Source organism: Anthonomus grandis, chromosome 15 (assembly GCF_022605725.1).
Source record: "Anthonomus grandis grandis chromosome 15, icAntGran1.3, whole genome shotgun sequence".
In the NCBI taxonomy this organism is placed as follows: Eukaryota; Metazoa; Arthropoda; class Insecta; order Coleoptera; family Curculionidae; genus Anthonomus; species Anthonomus grandis.
The window spans coordinates 20,811,465-20,830,221 of record NC_065560.1 but is presented as its reverse complement, the minus strand read 5'-3'; the positions used below and the strand labels follow the sequence as shown (position 1 = coordinate 20,830,221).

General features: G+C 35.5%; 1 protein-coding gene across 2 annotated transcripts in view; it reads left to right on the top strand.

The window, feature by feature from the left end:
- LOC126745324 (probable cytochrome P450 6a23) overlaps window positions 1-18,757 on the top strand; it is a 66,412-nt gene that overhangs the window by 31,131 nt on the left and 16,524 nt on the right. For both annotated transcript variants that reach the window (XM_050453096.1, XM_050453095.1), the window contains one exon: window positions 12,154-12,429. In XM_050453096.1, coding sequence (XP_050309053.1) covers window positions 12,154-12,429 — 276 coding nt within the window. The remainder of the gene's footprint in view (window positions 1-12,153; window positions 12,430-18,757) is intronic.

The window sequence follows — 18,757 nt, the reverse complement described above, 5'->3', positions numbered from 1 at the left end:
TAGGTTGTGTAAGACGTTACCAGGCTCAGAATGCGGCTTCGACCAAGGCGACCACTAACCCCTTATGTGCACATTTCAACATTAAAACACCTGCGTTCTGGCGATCCCTGCTTTAGGCTGTGCGAGTGATTGTGTAGCTCTTTCTATCGCACTGATTTTGAGGATTACGGGGCCGTACCCAGAAAAATTTTTGGGCTGTTTATGTATTACCTTCGTCGCGTTTTTAAAGTGATCTTTAAGGATGGGTCTATCTCCAATTTTGCTTTTTACACGTTTATGAAAGTGGAGAATTTAGAATTTGGCCTATATTCGTCAAAATTTTGTGCAGTTTTTACTATGATAAAGTGTGTTTTTTTTAATTTGTGTTTGTGAATTCGTTTTGATATTATACTTAAAGACCTTAAAATGTTTCGACCCTGGAAAAATAGACATCAACTTATTAAATTAAAATTTTTGGTTTAACTGATTTTATGTACTTAAATCTTATCTTTAAATTAAATATTATCTTGCTATCAACTATCCTGAATTTCTAACTTTATAAAACTAAACCCCGAATAATAAAATTTTAATTACAAATAAATCTTAAGGCCGGACCTGTGCAACTTTTCACGCTTGAGTGGCTGTGACTAAGGTCAGACTTGGGCAAAATAGTACGTGGGCGTCTGTAGTCAAATTTTACGAATCAAATGTATAAATTAAAAAAAAAATATTTATTTATTTAATGGAATGATTAAATATCATTTAGAATATTACTTTATGACTCTTTCCACATACAATTTTGCGATTTAAACATGCATGCCATGTGACAATACATGCGGTACACGGACTATTCCCGGCACATCAACAATTCTAATAGATATCTGAACTAGACATGCGTGTACTGAAAGAAATGTCTGTCAAAACTATTTGGCATCATTTATGTATTTTGTCACCGCCATTGTTTTCCTAATAACATTGTTGTTTTTCCATGGCTGTCTAGATTTTTTTGTAACATTTACTCATGAAATATGCATATTTGTCGTGTTTGGTAATATCATAATAGCGATCCAGAATTTGAATATGCTTGTATAGTCCATATGAACTCAATCCGAACAGTAGAAAAACTAAAACTCGGGTCACTAGCGGTATTTTCTTTGTAAAGCATAGGCGTGCCACAGAAGGATTGTACAAAATATTTTTCTCTTCACAGAATGATCGATGACGTCTCCGGCTTTTATCACTGTGTAGATGGTAGTACGGGTAAGCTTAGTTAGTTCAGTCAAATTGTCCATTTCATTATCAGAAACATCAAAAGGTCTCCACAATGGCATTTTAAATTGTTAGATAAAAAGTATTTAAAAACAGTGATAACAACAGTAACAACAAATTAATTTATGAACAACGACAAAAACAACAACAAAAACAAAGACCACAACGGTAACAACAAATTAATTTATAAAATTACGACACGCGACCAACACACTCTTAAGAGGGAGGTCTACCTGCGTAAAACGGGGTTAGCTCCTGTACCAAGACAAAAAAAGTTAGAAAGCTCAAATTTTGTGCAGGGATTGTTTATTGGATTATCTAGACGGGATGCTATTTAAAATTTTGAAAATCAAAAAAAACAATGTTGAAAATTTTTATTTTTTATTAAAACAATGTAAAATTGACCATCCCCTGTTCCTTAAATCTAATAAAACATAACACACGAAATATATATGTTGTAAACATTTTTGGTTTCTTTTAAAACCTAACCCAAAAAATAATAATAATTTTGGCTAAAAATTGGGTCTCCATAGGATATTTAGGCAGATCTGGCAACACCGTTCTTGTTTCTTAGGACGCGCAATATTTGCCGGTCAGCTTTCATTGGTCGAAACGGTTATGATAAACGGGTAGTGCTAAGTAGTCTTGATTTGATTGAAGTGATATTCGCAATTATTATTTTCCTTTATTTTATTAGTGCATTGTGTTTTGTACTTTCGTCGTTGTTTAAAAATTTTCGTTATGGGTCGTAATAAACGAAACGTTGTGGATAAAAAACATTTAGGTTTAGCTACTTTTCGTAAAAGTAGAAAACGTATTTCAAAAAACGTCTGGTATAGTTTAGGTGAAGTGACTTGGTCAAGCTCCAAAATTGAGTATGTACAAAATACAATCAACATACTACATATACGCATTAAAATAAACTGCAAAATATATTACGATATTTAGTGATCGATTCCCGTATATATTTACGGTGGATTCGAGTCTTTCCAGCACAGCCTCCGGCGCGGCGGCCCGTTCAACAATCAATATTTGTCAGATAAAGTTCGGCGCGGATAACGTGAAACAGACGAAGATACGAGATTCTCTCGATGCTGCTGGGATTGAATTGTGAACGGCCGGAAATAGGAAACACAGTCGCGCGCTCAAAAATAGGAAATGCAATTATTTTATACGTTTCATTATTTTTTATTTTACAGTTTTCTTCAACTAAACAAATATAAGCAAAATATTAACTTTTATTGTGTTCCATTATTTATAAACGTAATTTTTTATTAGATATTATATATTATACGACGTGTTACAAATTCCTAGCTCACTATTGGGATCTCGGTAAATATAAGAGTTACGAAGATGGTTAAATTTAGGACGAAGTTTCGCATTTTTGAGCCTAAAAATGTGCCATTTGAAAATTTGTTTAAAAAATATTTAAATTTATATTTCTTGTTGGGGCGCTATTGGACCACCCCTTTTGTACGTGGAAATAATGTTGCGAAGAATCAACCATTTCTTAAGATGCCTGCCATAATATATAGGTCTGTATATGGTAATAATTAAAACAATTTTGAATTTTGTGAGTGTGTTAAAATTAGCATGGTGAAGACTTGGCTCACCCTAAAATCGGTTTCGCGTTTATATTATACTGTAGTTCTTGTTGTTATTCTATTTGTTATATACTGTTGATGTTTTCTTTTATTTACTTTCGTCTCAACTTTTGAACAATAAAAATGAAATTTTTGCGGCCTTTTAATACTAGTGATAATGAATCGAATAGTTGTGGTAAATAGGTATTTTTAGGCATTTCATAATCTGTTAGTTTATGATCGCTTTACCGATCAAATTTTAAGAGAGCATCAATTTTTTAACACTTGTCATTTTTGACCTGAATATATTTTAAACCTGAATTATAATTTTTAAACATAATGTACTTTAAAAAATATCATTAATATTTGCTTAACAAAAAAAATACAGTACTGTTTTTTTAAGATAAAAATTCAAGGTTAAATTAAATTTTTGACATTAAAATTAACGAGTCACTTATTTTGGGTATTATGTCACTTATATTAAATATCAATTTAGAAAATACTATCTCATACGCTCAAATATTGAAAAGAAGAAGAAAATAGACTTATTCACACATTTAAAATATATTTGAATTTAAATTTTTAACAAAACCTTTTGTTATATTTACTTTAATGTAAGTTCAATAAGTCTTAAATACAATAATTTAAATAGATATAATAGATACCGCGAAAGAGTCCAATTATAATTCATGCCAATGACGAATCCAGTTCTGAAGAGATGGATAGTGATGCTAAATAGATAAGCATTTTTGGACGTAAAAAAATGTGGGTGCAAAATTATGAATACATAGTTAACTTCACTTATATTTGATTTCGATAAGCCCAAAAATTTCATTTTCAATTTCATTTCAATGAAAATTCATTGTTCAGCGGAAATTTTTGGGCTTATCGAAACAAATATCAGCGGAGGCAATTATAACAATATTCTATTGCAGCACGGCCACGACATTATTTTATACCTATGTAACAACAAACCACCCAACTTTTTGACAATTTTTTTAATAATTAAAAAAAAACTGTGTATATTTCATTAAATCTAACCACGACTTTTGCGTGACTTGATAAATGTTTTTGTTGGTTGTAAAATAACTTTTAACTAAATTTTTACTATATATATTAAGGCAGAGAACAACACGTTATATGCACGCCAATGCCCTATAAAGAAACCGCCGCGTGCTAAACGTTTTTAGTTTTTATACTTGTCCAAGTAACTTCACCTAAACTATAAATATAATGCTTTTTTTATAATTAATAAGTGTACAAGGTGTCCCAGTGTATGGTCTAGAGATGCTCGTAATAAGAGCGAAATATGTAACCGATTTTATTTATTATACAATTTTAAAGTTATTTGAGACCGGTGACTTGGAGTTTTATACAGTTTCCGTGTTTTTGGTAGAGGGCGTTCGTCGCGTTAGTTTTTACTTTTTTAGAACATAATCGCACTTTTAGGTTTTCATAATATGTGAATGACTTAAATTTACTAGATTTTTAGCAATGCAATCCTAAATAAAATAAAATGAATACCTAAGATTATTTTTAAAAAAATATTACGACTTTTGTTAATTCTTATATCTGCCGTATTTTAAAAAGAAGATCCTCATTATTTTTAACATATTTACAGATTTTACAATTTTTACATTTAGTTCATTTAGATTATTAATTATAGGACTATCATAAACAATTGATTTTAAATATCCCCAAATACAGAAGTCCGTGGGGTTTAAGTCTGGACCACGCGCAGGCCAAAGCAAAGGTCCTCCACGGCCAATCCAACGTTCGGAATATTATTCGTCAAGATAATTGCGTACCTGTCGAGAAAAATGCGCGAACATATATCTTACATAAAATACATGTTCTGCTTAACATTTAATGGTTTATCTCTAAGTACGAGTCTCCGTTTAAATTATTAAAATTAAATGCCCATTTGTAATTTCAAAAATTAGTACTGAAATGGGAATTAGAGAAAAAAACTTACATTTGCTATCATTGAAAATGGTTCCTTACATCTAAAAAGGAACCACAACTATTACTATCAAATCCAGGGACAGTTGCAAGTTACAAAAAGAAAATTCTGTTTCCTTGTAGTATAAAGCCCTCTTGGATTAATTGTATAGAAGGTAAATCATTGTATTAATAAGTTCTCATTCAACCGATAATCCGTAATTTTAACAGTATTAAAATTTAACTTTCGTTGAGGACATTTCAAAAAAATGTTATAAGATCAATAATATTGCGATAAAGGTATAATTTTAACTCTTACTTTAACTACATATTACATAATGTATTTCTTTTTTGAAAAATGTATTATGATTTTTAAAATATGAAACATCACCATTATTCATTATAGCTATGCCTTATAATTTTTAATAGTCGTGTTTCTTGAAGATTCCTCGTAATGAAGCATTTTGGAGAGTTAAAATGTTGCCCAAACTAAAATATTTTTATGAACATTACCTTTTACCGGAAGTTGATCCACTTTATCCAAAAGGAATACCACTTAGAGACAAAGCAGAAGAATCAAACATATTATTATAATACAATATAATCATTAGGTTTGTTCTAGCACAATATTTGGAATGGTTTGAAACTAGTTTAGTGTATATCCCAGTTGCGCGTGATTAGCCTGAAACCTCGTTGCAAACGGTTCCATTACGTAATGCTTCACACATTCACCCATAGGGAGTATTATTCGTGTATGGTTTCTGTAATGGTAGCGCATTACGTGCTGTTGATGAATACCGACGTGGTTTTCCAAATCGAAGAATTCCTAATCGAAAAGTTTTTCAGACAGTTTTTGCAAACGCTCAGGAAACGAGTGAACGAGAGGCGGACTAAATGTAGAAAATGAAGAAAATGTTCTGGATATGGCTGAAGAGAACCCGAGTGTTAGTACGAGGCGGATTACAAAAGAACTTCGATTAGCATCACATGTAGACGTTTGGAAGACACTTAGGAAAAACGGTTTTAAGCCTATCCATATTCAACCGGTTCAACATATTCAAGAAGGCGATTTTGGCTTAGAGGTTCAATTTTGTGAATGGATCCCACAAAATCGAGACCTATATAATTACATTTTATTTAGCGATGAAGCTTATTTTACCCGCAATGGAATTAATAACCGACACAATGAACATCGGTAGTCAGATGAAAATCCTCATGCCACGTTTGAACAAAACGGCCAACAATCTTACAAATAAACTTCAGAACCGATTATTTCTGAAACGGTCGAGAATCGGATTAGAACATATGAGTTCATTTATCTTATTTTGACCTTCTGAACATGTTCCCAAAATATTTCCTTTTCCTCCCGAAACACCCTGTATGTACATATGTAAGACTTTATAACATAAAAAGTAGTTAATAAACCTAACAAGAAGTAAGACCAGTTGACTTGCGTCCCTGGTAATCGAGATTCGATATATCAGGGAGAAGGGAACGGTGGAGTGGGTAATTATGGCAGCCAGTGTTGCTACTTTCAGCGAAAACTGCACCGGCCACGAAACTACTGTCGCGCTTTGAAACCGATTTTGTCACGTGGTGGACCGCACTCTTAAGACACCTGATTCTAAACCAGAAATAAAACATAAAACGCCACTGGCACCAGGCCCATGTAAAATTTATCGTAGAATTTTTATTTTCTATAGGCCCGGCCCGTCCACAATTCAAACCCCAAGCGCCGGTAGTAATCTTTTGTCTTCGTCTTTTACACGTCATTGCTGGGGACTTAGCCTACCTCTCTCTGACAAAATATCTCGTTGAACGGGCCGGGGTTTAGGAATTTCCAGCGATCAGATGTCTTTAAATATACGAGGACCGCTCATTATATATTTTGCTATTTGTTTCAATGCGTGAATTTAGTATATTGACCGTACCCCAATTTGTAAGGTGTTCGAATTGAAATCATCTACACTATACTAAAGTAATTAATTTGCATTTAAATTCCTTAGTGAGGTAATATACTGGATAATTCATTTGAAAATAAAACAAAAACCTATATATGACATTTTTAAAAGCCATTTAATGTTAAATTGTCACTAGACTTTGAGAATTAGAGTTGTTATACTGAAATGGTAAAATAATATACATATGTTTATATTTTTACATATGTTTTTCACGAAAATCGTATGTTGGACGAAAAAAAGTCGAGAAATTAAATTTATCCTAAAATGTATTGGGATTATAAAAATGTTTTTATTTTACGGTAAAGCAGTGGCGTACATAATTTTTCAAAAATATTGAGTCTACGTTCCTGTTGTAGCGTTTTATTTTTCTACTTCCTTATGTTCACTAACGCTCCATTCACATTTTATTAATTTCAATAATTACATTAATAATTTCAGTCAACTTCTTTTATTCATATTTCTTTAAATTCACACTGTCAATGACACATTACTACTGTAACGCATCACTCTCCTGGTTTAACTATCCATGCTTTCTGTTAACGGTCCGTCACTTCTCTGATTGGCTAATATTGACAGCTCAGGCGACAGGTGGGGTCGTTATCGATTTAGTCGCTACTGCGTCCATTTTTCGACGACTTGTTCCCGTAGTAGGAGCGCACGTAAAAGGCCAGTTTTTTTATTTCCAAATTTTGTTAAGCAGGAAAAGGCCAATATGTTTTTTAATTTATGGTCCTTAATCTTGTTCCTTTAGGGAACCGTTTATTTAATAATTCTGGTGCAGGATGCCTAAGATTTTAATGGATAGATAATGAAACTTAGCAAGGTGAGTGTGTCACATTAGACACGCGTTAAAAATGTGTGTCACATTTTTAACGCCATTCATAGCAAAAGACAGTGCTGGAGGCGGTTCTGCGATGACGTTGAAAACACCCCCTCGACAGCACGACTGTGCAAAGTACTGTCCAAGGAACCTGGAACTAAATTGGGGTCGCTGTCACTTCCAGATGGCAGCTTTACTACCAATGAGCGAGAGTTACTGGAGGTCATGCTGCGCACCCACTTCCCAGACTCCAACTCATATCGCGATCCTCCTAGCTGTTCTCGGGCTCCGATTCGCTTAGAGTTCGAAACTGCTAGAAGAATAATTACCTACGAGAGGATGAAATGGGCAATCAAGACATTCCCCCCCTTCAAATCTCCGGGCATGGATGGATTATATCCATATATCCATGCCTTTTGCAAAACGGGTTAGAAGTACAAACCCCACACGTAGTCAGACTATTCAGGTCGTCTCTTGCTCAGGGCTATGTCCCAAAGTTATGGCGTCAAGTAAAAGTTGTCTTCATTTACAGCGATTTTATAGATCCCAAATCGTACCGACCTATCAGCCTTACCAGCTTTATGCTGAAGGCGATGGAGAGGCTGATTGATCGGTACCTTAAGGAAAGCATTCTGGTCAACAAACCACTACATGTGCACCAATATGCCTATCAGGCGGGCAAATCCACGGACCTGGCCCTACACCACCTCGTTAGGAAGGTGGAGGGTGCTCTGGGTAGTGGCAAGGCCTGTCTGGGTGCGTTTCTAGACATTAAAGGGGCGTTCGACAACACCTCTTTCGCATTAATCTACCAAGCACTCGAGAGCCGCAGCTCAGAACCCTGTTTGGTTAGCTGGATAGAGGCCATGCTCTCGAAACGTCATGTATCTGCCCATCTCAACAATGAGATTGTCGAAACGTCGGCGGCTAGGAGCTGCCCACAGGGAGGAGTATTCCCCTACCTTGTAGTGCCTTGTGGTCGACAGCCTGATAAATCTTTTAAACAATGCTGGCCTATACACACAGGCCTACGCTGATGATCTGATAATCCTTTGCCCAGAGAAAGACGCCGTCTCAATGCGGGGCTCTATGATAAGAGCCCTGCGTATGGTGGACATATGGTGCCTCTCGGGGGTCTCAGGATTAACCCCAAAAAAGCAGAGCTCCTACTATTCCAAGGAGACGTAACTTTGGTACGCCCCCTGTTATATCTCTAGGTGGCGTGCAGCTGCATTACTCCAGGACAGTTCGATTTCTGGGGATCAAGTTAGATCCCAAACTCTCCTGGCACGATCATGCAGACACCAGAATGAAGAAGGCCATCTGCGCGCTATGGGCCTGCAGGCGGGCTTTCGGAAATATCTGGGGTCTGTCTCCTAAGATCCTCCACTGGATCTACTCGCGCATTGTGAGACCTCTTCTCACATACGGGGCTATCGTTTGGTGGCCATGTACGGAGAAAGCGAAAATTTGTGCTCAACTGGACAGAGTCCAACGTCTTGCATGTCTCAGCATAACGGGTTCCATGCGGACGGCTCCAACTAGAGCGCTTGAGACTCTGCTGAGCCTTCCGCCTCTGGAACTCCTTGTGCAATTCGAGGCAATAAGGACTGTGTACAGGCTATACGTCCTCGGCGAACTATGTGCTGGCGAGACCGGTCACGCAAAAATTTGGTCACGGGCCATACAGAAATGTCCTCTCCTTCTGATGGGCAGTGACTGCATGGCTCCAGTGACTGTGGACTGCGAGGGATTCGTGACGCACATTGCAGGCAGAGAGGAGTGGCAGCATTCCAACAGACCTGCATTGCTAAATAGGGGGACCATCTGGTACACAGATGGCTCCAGAATGAATAACAGAGCTGGATCAGGGCTTTGTGGTGGGATCCCACATACCAGTAGGGCATACTCGTTGGGGGAGCACGCTACTCTCTTCCAGGCTGAAGTATTCGCTGTATTAAAATGCGGAGAGAAAATCCTAAGCTGCGGATGCCGCAATACAGTCGTATCAATATGCTCGGACAGCAGAGCTGCCATTAAGGATATCCCGGCCGCAAGGGTAAGTTCCAAGCTTGTACTAGAGTGCATAAAAGTCCTGAAAAAACTGGTACAGGTTGAATGCAAGATCCAGCTCGTGTGGATACCATGCCATGCAGGTAATGAGGCAGCGGACTCTCTTGCCAGACTGGGATCCGCGAATGTGCCGATGAGGCCGGAATCCATAGTTGGTATCGCCAAATGCGTTGCGGTCGCGTCAGTGAAGGGTCTGCTGAACAAGTGGACCCACCAAAGATGGACTGAGTCCTCTGGTATGAGACAGGCAAAGCGCACATAGGTGGGCCCTCTGCCTGTCTCACCAAAAATCTACTACGCCTGAAAAGACACGAAATTCGGCTAGTGACAGGTCTTTCAACCGGTCACTGGCACTTAAGAAGCCATCTCCATACTATCGGTATTGCAGACAACCCGGAATGCCAATGGTGCTGTGAGGAGGATGAAACAGTTGACCATGTAGTTGGGAAGTGCCCAGCACTCACGCGCGCCAGGTTCAAATACTTAGGTAATACTTTCAGTGTACCGAGCGACTTTAAGTGCTTCAGACCAGAGAGCCTTATCGGTTTCTCTAAGGCCGTTGGGCTCTGGTAACCCCCAGTGGGGCATGACGGGTCCATCAGGAGACCTATATGCACAACTGCCTTGGCAGCCCACTGTTTCGAAAATTCAATTCAATTCAACGCTATTCATTTTTTATCGACAGTGAATACAATGGTAACCGTTGTTTTAGGGTTTTACTTTTCCGTTTTCCTCTTTATTCTTCTTCAATTGTTGATGGCTGCAGGCTTTTGATTTCCCCGGGAAATTGCGGAAAGCGGTGGAGCTGGAGCCAGAGTTACAGCTAGTATTAGAGATTCCCAGTCCGGATAGCTAAGCTACAAATGGCAAACATTCACACCTTCGGTTTTGAAGGCTAGCCTTTCATTTCCTGGAGGAATATACAGGACAGTTGATTCCATATTTAAATATTACTAACCATAGATTTGTCTCACTTATTTAAATTTTTATTAATATATCTTTTATTTCAATTTAACGTTACAAATATTTAATCAATGTCATAATTTAATACGTTAATTACTTATCTATAATATTCGTTATTTTTTTGTTCAGTATTTTTCAGTACCCTTTTTGGTAGCTAAGTAGATATAACACGGTTAAGGCTGATATGCCTTAGGTAAAAAGGTTCATGAACTTTCCCCTGAGTAATACAAATATAAACTAAAAATTTTAATAATTGTAATTTGTTTTTCAAGTGCTGAAATCTACCTAGTAGCGAAATCATAATTTAAATATTACTTTTGTCAAACTTATTTTAATCATATCAACATTATTCATATTTTAATTCATAGCAAATTATTAACATTTATCAGATTAGAACATGAGGTGTGTATATATCTTTGATGTAAATATAATTTGGTTGTATTGTTGAGATTTTTTTTGCCTCTTTAAATCTACCTTATCAGGGTCATTTAATTGTTAATTGAAACCTATATACCAAGTCTTTTTTTTAGTTTTCTTTCATTTATAAAGAAAAACTAAGTGGCGCCCTCTTATTTAATAGTTATAATCAAGTTTAGATTCTTTAATAGCCAGTCATAAATGAACCTTCGAACAATCCCAAGCCTCCAATAATTCTGAGCTACCGTCTGCAAACTCTTGGCAAAATATTAACACTGTAAAGTTAACGCCACACTGTACGGAGGCCACTAGTTAAACTTTTAAAAAATCTCCTACTTCAAAAAAATGGCTCTTTATACTCAGAGCGTATGTGCTAACTTTCATAACTAGGAAGTTACTAAAGTTATGATGAAGAAACGATTTCTTTCTTAAGATTTTAACACTTTGTAGCTCAAAAGTTAAGGAGTTTAGGACATTTTTTAAACTTTTCTTCTTAAAATCACCTAAGGGTATACACCTGTAAGGATCAGCATCTTATTCTGTAACGCCCTTTATATAATTCCAATATTTCTTTAACATCACTAATTAAGTATCACAGATATTAAGTATAACAGATCTAAAAACACATCGTAGCGTATATTTATCTGCGGTAAAATTTAGTATTTAGTTTGATCTTAAAGTTTTATTTTTTTAGATTGTTTTTTGACATGTAACCCTTTGGTTATATATCTTAATTCTTTTATACAGATTTAATGTTACGTAAATAAGAGTTTTAATTGTTTCTGACATATAATATAAATTCATTTTGTGTGTGTGTGTGTGAGCAATATTTTCTTGTTTCTATAATTCATTTTCAGATCAATAAGCTCGTTAGTACGTTAGCAGACATCAAGGGTATTGTATATCATCCCTTATTGTTCCAATCCTGATGAAAATTTCGTCCCTAACAATCAAAGCTAACAAATAGCTTTGATTGTTCAATATCGTATTATAGATATTTAATGTAACAAAGCAACGAAGAATCAAGTAAGGAAAAACCTTAGAGCTTACTGTTTTTTTCGCTGGATGGTTTCCGTTATATAGCCGACGTCAACATCCAGTATATACATGTTTTATGTATTTCTTTATTATTTATTCTAATTTTTAGAGTCAATGAGGCTTCATCCAGTTTTGGAACATTATACAAGGGTTTGCAACCACCCTTACGTTTATACTACTTCAAAAGAGTCAGCGGGGTATTTTAAAGAAATGTCCTTAGGTATAGACAAGAATACTGTATGTATTATACCATTTGGAGGACTGTGCCACGATAAGAAATACTTTTCTGATCCCGAAAAATTTATTCCAGAAAGATTTATTGATAAGGGAGAGCAATATAAAAATATATTTTACCCGTTTGGTGGAGGGCATAGGATATGCTTAGGTTAGTATTTGGCATTATTTATATATATTGAATTCAAAATCCTCTTACAGAAAAAAAAATACAATGTATATAAATGAAATTAATACTTAACAGACTAACTTTAATAATTATAAAATTAGTAAGTTAAAAGACTGCTACTGGCTACTTTTTCTTACTTTTATCGAATGCACTTTGACATTCTGTAGACCACCCAAATGTAGCATTTTTCTTTTCCAAAAGAAAAAGTGGACGAAGCAAACAAGGAAATTATAGGAAGGAACTTCCTGTAAAAATTCACGTCGCAGCAGCCTAGCGAATAAGTCGTGTTTATGTTTATTGCAAAATGTTTGACAAAATGATAGTTTTTCGGCTAATTAATTAGAAGTTCATTGTTGAAGGTGCTTTGTACTTATAAGTGTATTTACGGTGATATTATTATACGATCGTAACAGTTTTTGGTTCCTCTCATTTTGCCTGCTGCTGTGATTGATCTAGCAAAACTAACGAGTCACCTGTCCGCATTGCCAATTGTAGTTAGTTATCACATGTTTTGTATATTTTACACTAAATTCCTATGGTCAGGTGTAAATATATGGTCAACAACAGTTGAAAGTATGGACTTTTGATGTGTTTGTCTAATGCTGGTTTGTGCATTGAATCAACGAAGTAGCACAGTAAGGACTTTCGTTAATTTATAATATTGTCGTTGTGATTTTGAGTTTCTTGTCATGGAACTGTGTAGCAGTTGCGATAAAGTAATTAAATCAGGAGCAATTTCCGTTGAATGCAGCTTGTGTATTTCCTGGTTTCACAAAGGCTGCTCTAATCTTTCCAAAACCGCATTTGATAAAATCTATGGGACTTTTAAAAAGAAGAAGAGTCATGAGTGGAAGTGTAGTTCTTGTTGTACAGTTAACAACAGACGGTTGTCAAGTATTGGTGTTCATAATGATAATGAAAGCTCTAGTTCTATAAAAACTGTTCAGGAAAATGTAGGAATGGGCGATGTAATATCATTACCTGAGATTTTGTCTAAGAGAAATGCTTCCATTGGTGATCTGATGAACGGCATTATTGAATTGCATAAACTTATTGTTGCTCAGCAATCAACAATTAATAAACTCGTGGAGGAATTACAGAAACTTCAAACATTTAAAAACGACCCTGCTCAACCAACAAATGATAAGATTAAGAATAGTAACTACATTATAATTTCTGAGATAAATGATACAAATGAGCGCAAAAAACTTTAATGTTCAGGAAAGTAATTCTGATGATATGAATAATAGAATTAGTCATGATAAGGAGTTCGTACTTGATGTTCTGTCCAATAAGTTGGGAATAGATCATATTGAGCCCTTTAAGGTCTATAGAATTGGACGGCGTGGAGCCAATAATAGGCCTATTAAAATGTGCTTTAATAATACCGAGATTGTACAAAAATGTTTGAGACAGAAAAAGAAATTAGGTGGTAGCAATATAGTAATTAAAATGGATTTCACCAAATTACAGCGTGATGAAATCCGAGAAGTTTATGGAGAATTGGCAAAAAGAAAGGAAAAAGGTGAAGATGAAATTTACCAATGGGGTTCCATCAATCTCTAAGAGAATAATACGAGGTCCAAAAAACGATTAAGTGATTCCTTGGTAATGTATTATTTTAACGCTGGGGGTATGAGGTCTAAGCTGAAGCATTTGAAGCAAACAATATTCGCATGCAGTTATAATGTAATTTCGTTGGCTGAAATATGGTTGTTTTCGAACATTTTGTCATCTGAATTGGAGTTTACGGCATATGAAGTATTTAGATGTGATAGAAGTGCTCTAACAAGTGCTAAGAAGGATGGCGGAGGTGTTTTACTCGCTGTGAGAAAGGAGTTAAAACCGCGATTAATTAAACACTCTTATTCATTGTTAGAGCAAGTTTTTGTTTCTGTACAGTTTAATCTTAAGAATATTGTTTTTGGTGTGGTTTACCTGCCGCCAAAATCTGATATGGGTCAATACAGTGCTTTCTGTGATACAGTACTGGAGATCTTTGAGGCCCATCCGAATTGCTTATTTAGTATTGCAGGAGACTTTAACCTACCTGGCTGCATATTAGACCAATAATGAAAATCAAAATCTTAAAGTTACCTTTTCGGATGGGTGTTCGAATGTCGCACCAGCTTCACTGCTTGGACAGGTATTTAATTACTTAGATGGTAAAGAAATGTTACTAAATCCGGAAGGCACATTTCTTGATCTTTGTTTTTCTAATATCAATGGGTCTTCTGGATTGGCGGATGATTTTTTATTGCCGGTGACTGGCTCTCGACACACTCCGTATGAATTTGTCTTTTCAGTACCATATATGTCAAGGTCTCTGAAATATTCAGTAAAGTTTTTTGACTTCAAAAATGCTCATTTTATATCGTTAAATAATTTCCTTGCATTTATCGACTGGTCCTTTATTAACAACACTTCTGATATAAATATTTCCCTAAATAAGTTTTATGACCTTTTGTATGAAGGAATCAGCTATTTTGTGCCTATTATGTCCTATAATACTGGTAGCTTTCCTGTATGGTTTTCAAGAGAGTTAAGAAGCTTAGTTTTACGTAAGAGGATTGCTCATAAGAAGTTTAAGGAGTCTCAATTGCAAAGTGATTACTTGGTTTTCTCTGAGCTTCGGCAGTCATGCAGTGTGAGCGGTCAGTGTTACCGCGATTATATTTCTCGTACCGAGAATAATCTATTGTTAAATCCTAGGTTATTCTGGAAACATGTAAGCAATGTTAAAAAGTCAAATATTATTCCTAAATATATGTTTTTTAGTAATGAAACTAGTGATGAGGGTGGTGATACTGTTAATTTATTTGCCAAATATTTGTCAAACGTATATTCTAATAAAGCATTTCAAATACCTGAATATTACATGACAGGGCTTGTGGATCAATTCGATGTCAAATTTGTAGAGTTATCTTTAGCAGAGGTTTTTGACGAGATTCTTGGCTTACAGAGCAAGACTTCTGCGGGACCGGATGGCATACCCAGCTTGCTACTTCATGAATGTGTATGTACTCTGTCGAAGCCTATTTGCACTTTATTCAATCTGTCTTTAAAGTCGGGAGTATTTTCTTCTTTTTGTAAGAATTCGTATATAACACCGATATTTATGTTTGTGTACAGTCAACCTTGCCTAAACTTTTGGATATACTTGTAACCAAACAATTGTCATGGCAATGTAAAAGCCTTATTATTAGCAGTCAACATGGTTTTCAAAAAGGTCGTTGCACTGTTACTAACTTAATATGTTATGAAGATTATTTGTTTAATGCTTTTGGTAAGGGTTCACAAGTTGATGCTGTTTATACGTATTTTTCGAAGGCGTTCGACAGAGTTAATCATGGGCTTCTATTGGCAAAGCTCCAAGCTTTTGGTTTTGGATCAAGTGTTATTTGTTGGCTAAGGGACTATCTACTGGGTAGATCGCAATGTATACGGCTTAATAACTTCTTATCTAGCAGCTTTTCTGTGCCATCTGGCGTTCCTTAGGGGTCACAGGTGGGTCCGTTACTTTTTACAATCTTTGTTAATGATATAGGATTATTTGTAATAAATTGTGAATTTTTATTATTTGCTGATGATTTGAAATTGTTTTTGTCTATTGATTCTAATGTTCAATGCCAATTGTTACAGGTTGACTTGCATAATCTCTATGAATGGTGCAACCTTAATGGTTTAGATTTAAATGTTCCGAAGTGTTATTTAATAACTTTTGGAAGAATTCGCAATCTTACATTATTTGATTATAGTATAGGTTCCACTATTTTAAAAAGGGTAACGGAAGTTAGGGATCTCGGAGTAATTTTCGATTCTAAGTTGACATTTTTGTCTCATGCTGAAAAGTTAGTTCAGAAAGCGTATAGAAATCTAAGATTTATAACTATACTCTATTTCAGAAGTGTATAGAGCAATAAACTGGGGAATTCCGTTCTGTTTGGCTACATTTCGTGGTAGTTCATAGGCGCAGGTACTTATAATATTTATGAATTTAATTTTCACGGATTAAATGCCTTTATTTTGAAAGAGATTAAATACTAAATAAATACTTTTAATCCTTTTGTATAGGTACCTATCTTTTAACGCTTTGTAACATGCAAAAATGGGGTCAGGTAATATATACAGACTATAAATACTTTTAAATCATATTTTAAACGTTAGTAGTCACTGCTACGCTGTAGTGTAATCACAATATTATTATCCCAATATTTAAAAAATGGAGGTATTCAGTCCAACGAAAAGATGTACTAAAAATTCTCCACTATCGCTGAGTGAAAAAGTTATTATTTTAAATGTACATGATTGCATAAAACACGATTACCCTAGTTTTACTGTGCAAGAAATTGTTGAAAAATGTTCTCGAATGAGTGGAATTGGAAAGTCCACCATTTTCAAATTGTTGCGGGAAAGAAAAGTAGCAGGTCAAGTGGAATCTCCCAAGCAAAAGCCAGGACGACCTACAAAAGTCCTTGATGAAAATGCTAAATGTATAATTCGAAGAAAATTTCACTCTTTTTATTTTAAAAAGGAAATACCCACCCTAGACAAAATTTTAATGGCTTGGCCGAGATGACAGTATTCCGTTGATAAGTAGAAAACTTTTATGGAAAACTTTAAAAAATATGGATTTTGCCTGGGAAAAGCATAACCGCAAAGCACTTTTACTGGAGAGCGACGAAATTGTTTGTTGGAGACGACAATACTTGAGAAGTATCAAGCAGTACCGCAGGGAGCAAAAGAAAGTTTTTTATCTTGATGAGACGTGGATTAACGAAGGTTATATAGTCCAAAAAATGTGGCAAGACAAAAATATAACCAGTGCTCGCCAAGCTTTCATAGAAGGCCTGTCTACAGGTATTAAAGTACCTTCGGGAAAAGGAAAAAGACTTATAATCACACATATTGGAAGCGAAGAGGGATTTTTAAAAGAAGGTCTGCTAACCTTTGAGTCGACTCGCACAGGAGATTACCATGAAGACATGAACTCAGACGTTTTCGAGGACTATTTTGGTGAAATGATGAAATTTCTTCCGGCTAATTCGGTGGTGGTTATGGATAACGCAAGCTATCATTCACGGCGAATAGAGAAGACGCCAACTTCAAGTTGGAGAAAGCAAGAAATTATCGATTGGCTGACTGCAAAAGGTATTGCGTTTGAAGCAAATTTGATAAAAAAAGAACTGCTGGCAATAGCAAACTTACACAAAACTCGTTTCATGAAATACGCCGTGGAAGATATAGCCGAAAAATATAATATAACTGTACTGCGCTTACCGCCATATCATTGCGAACTAAATCCTATAGAACTGATATGGGCGCAGGTAAAAGGATTTGTAGCAAGACAAAACACGACTTTTAAAATGAAAGATGTTAAGCTACTGTTTGATCAAGCCATTACGGAAGCGATACCAGAGAATTGGCGAAAAGCAGTCCAGCATGTAATTAAGCAAGAGGACAAAATGTGGGATCTTGACAACCTCATCGATCAGACAGTCGATCCTTTAATTATAATGTCAAGAGGTGATGACGAAGAAGACTACAATCTATTATAATTTAAAATTGTTATACACTGTTCAAAAAGTGCCAGATCCAAAAGTGACATTTTCAACTGTTTTACTCTACATATTATGTTCAATAAATTTGTGAAAAAAATATATTATTCCATTTAAACAAAAGTAACTTTCTAAAATAAAATAGCATTTAAGTACATTAATTATAAGGTAAAAAACAAGTCCCAGTTGCACGCCTTTGGCGAACCGTTTTCAATGTTTATCAGTGGGTAACAATGGGCAAAGCTCATAAATTGACCCAAAACCGGGTGGCACTACCTGCAATTAACGAAAAGAAAGAATTTTACATTGAAACTAATACCCAACTAAGGTAGTGGCATAAAATATTGGCGGATCACCAGGTACCACTTTTGCATACCTAATGAGGTTTTATTGCTCTACACACTTCTGAAATAGAGTATAGATGCAGTCAATACTTCTCATGCTCTGTCTATAAAGTTCTGTACTGTTCGTTAGTCCGTTCTGGAGTAAAGTATGCTAGTCTCGTATGGTCTCCATTTTATAAATCGCATATTGAAAAAGTCCAAAATAAATTCTTAAGAAATTGTTATTTTAAACTTAAGGTTCCATTAGCTAATGGACATACTGATTACAAGTCGGTCAAGTCAGTTCTCTCTTTGGACTCACTTGAGTTAAGACGTAATAATTCAGACTTGTGTTTTATTTTTAAATTAATATCTGGCATGACTGATTGTGATTATCTTTTAAATAGGCTGAATTTTCGGGGGCAAAAA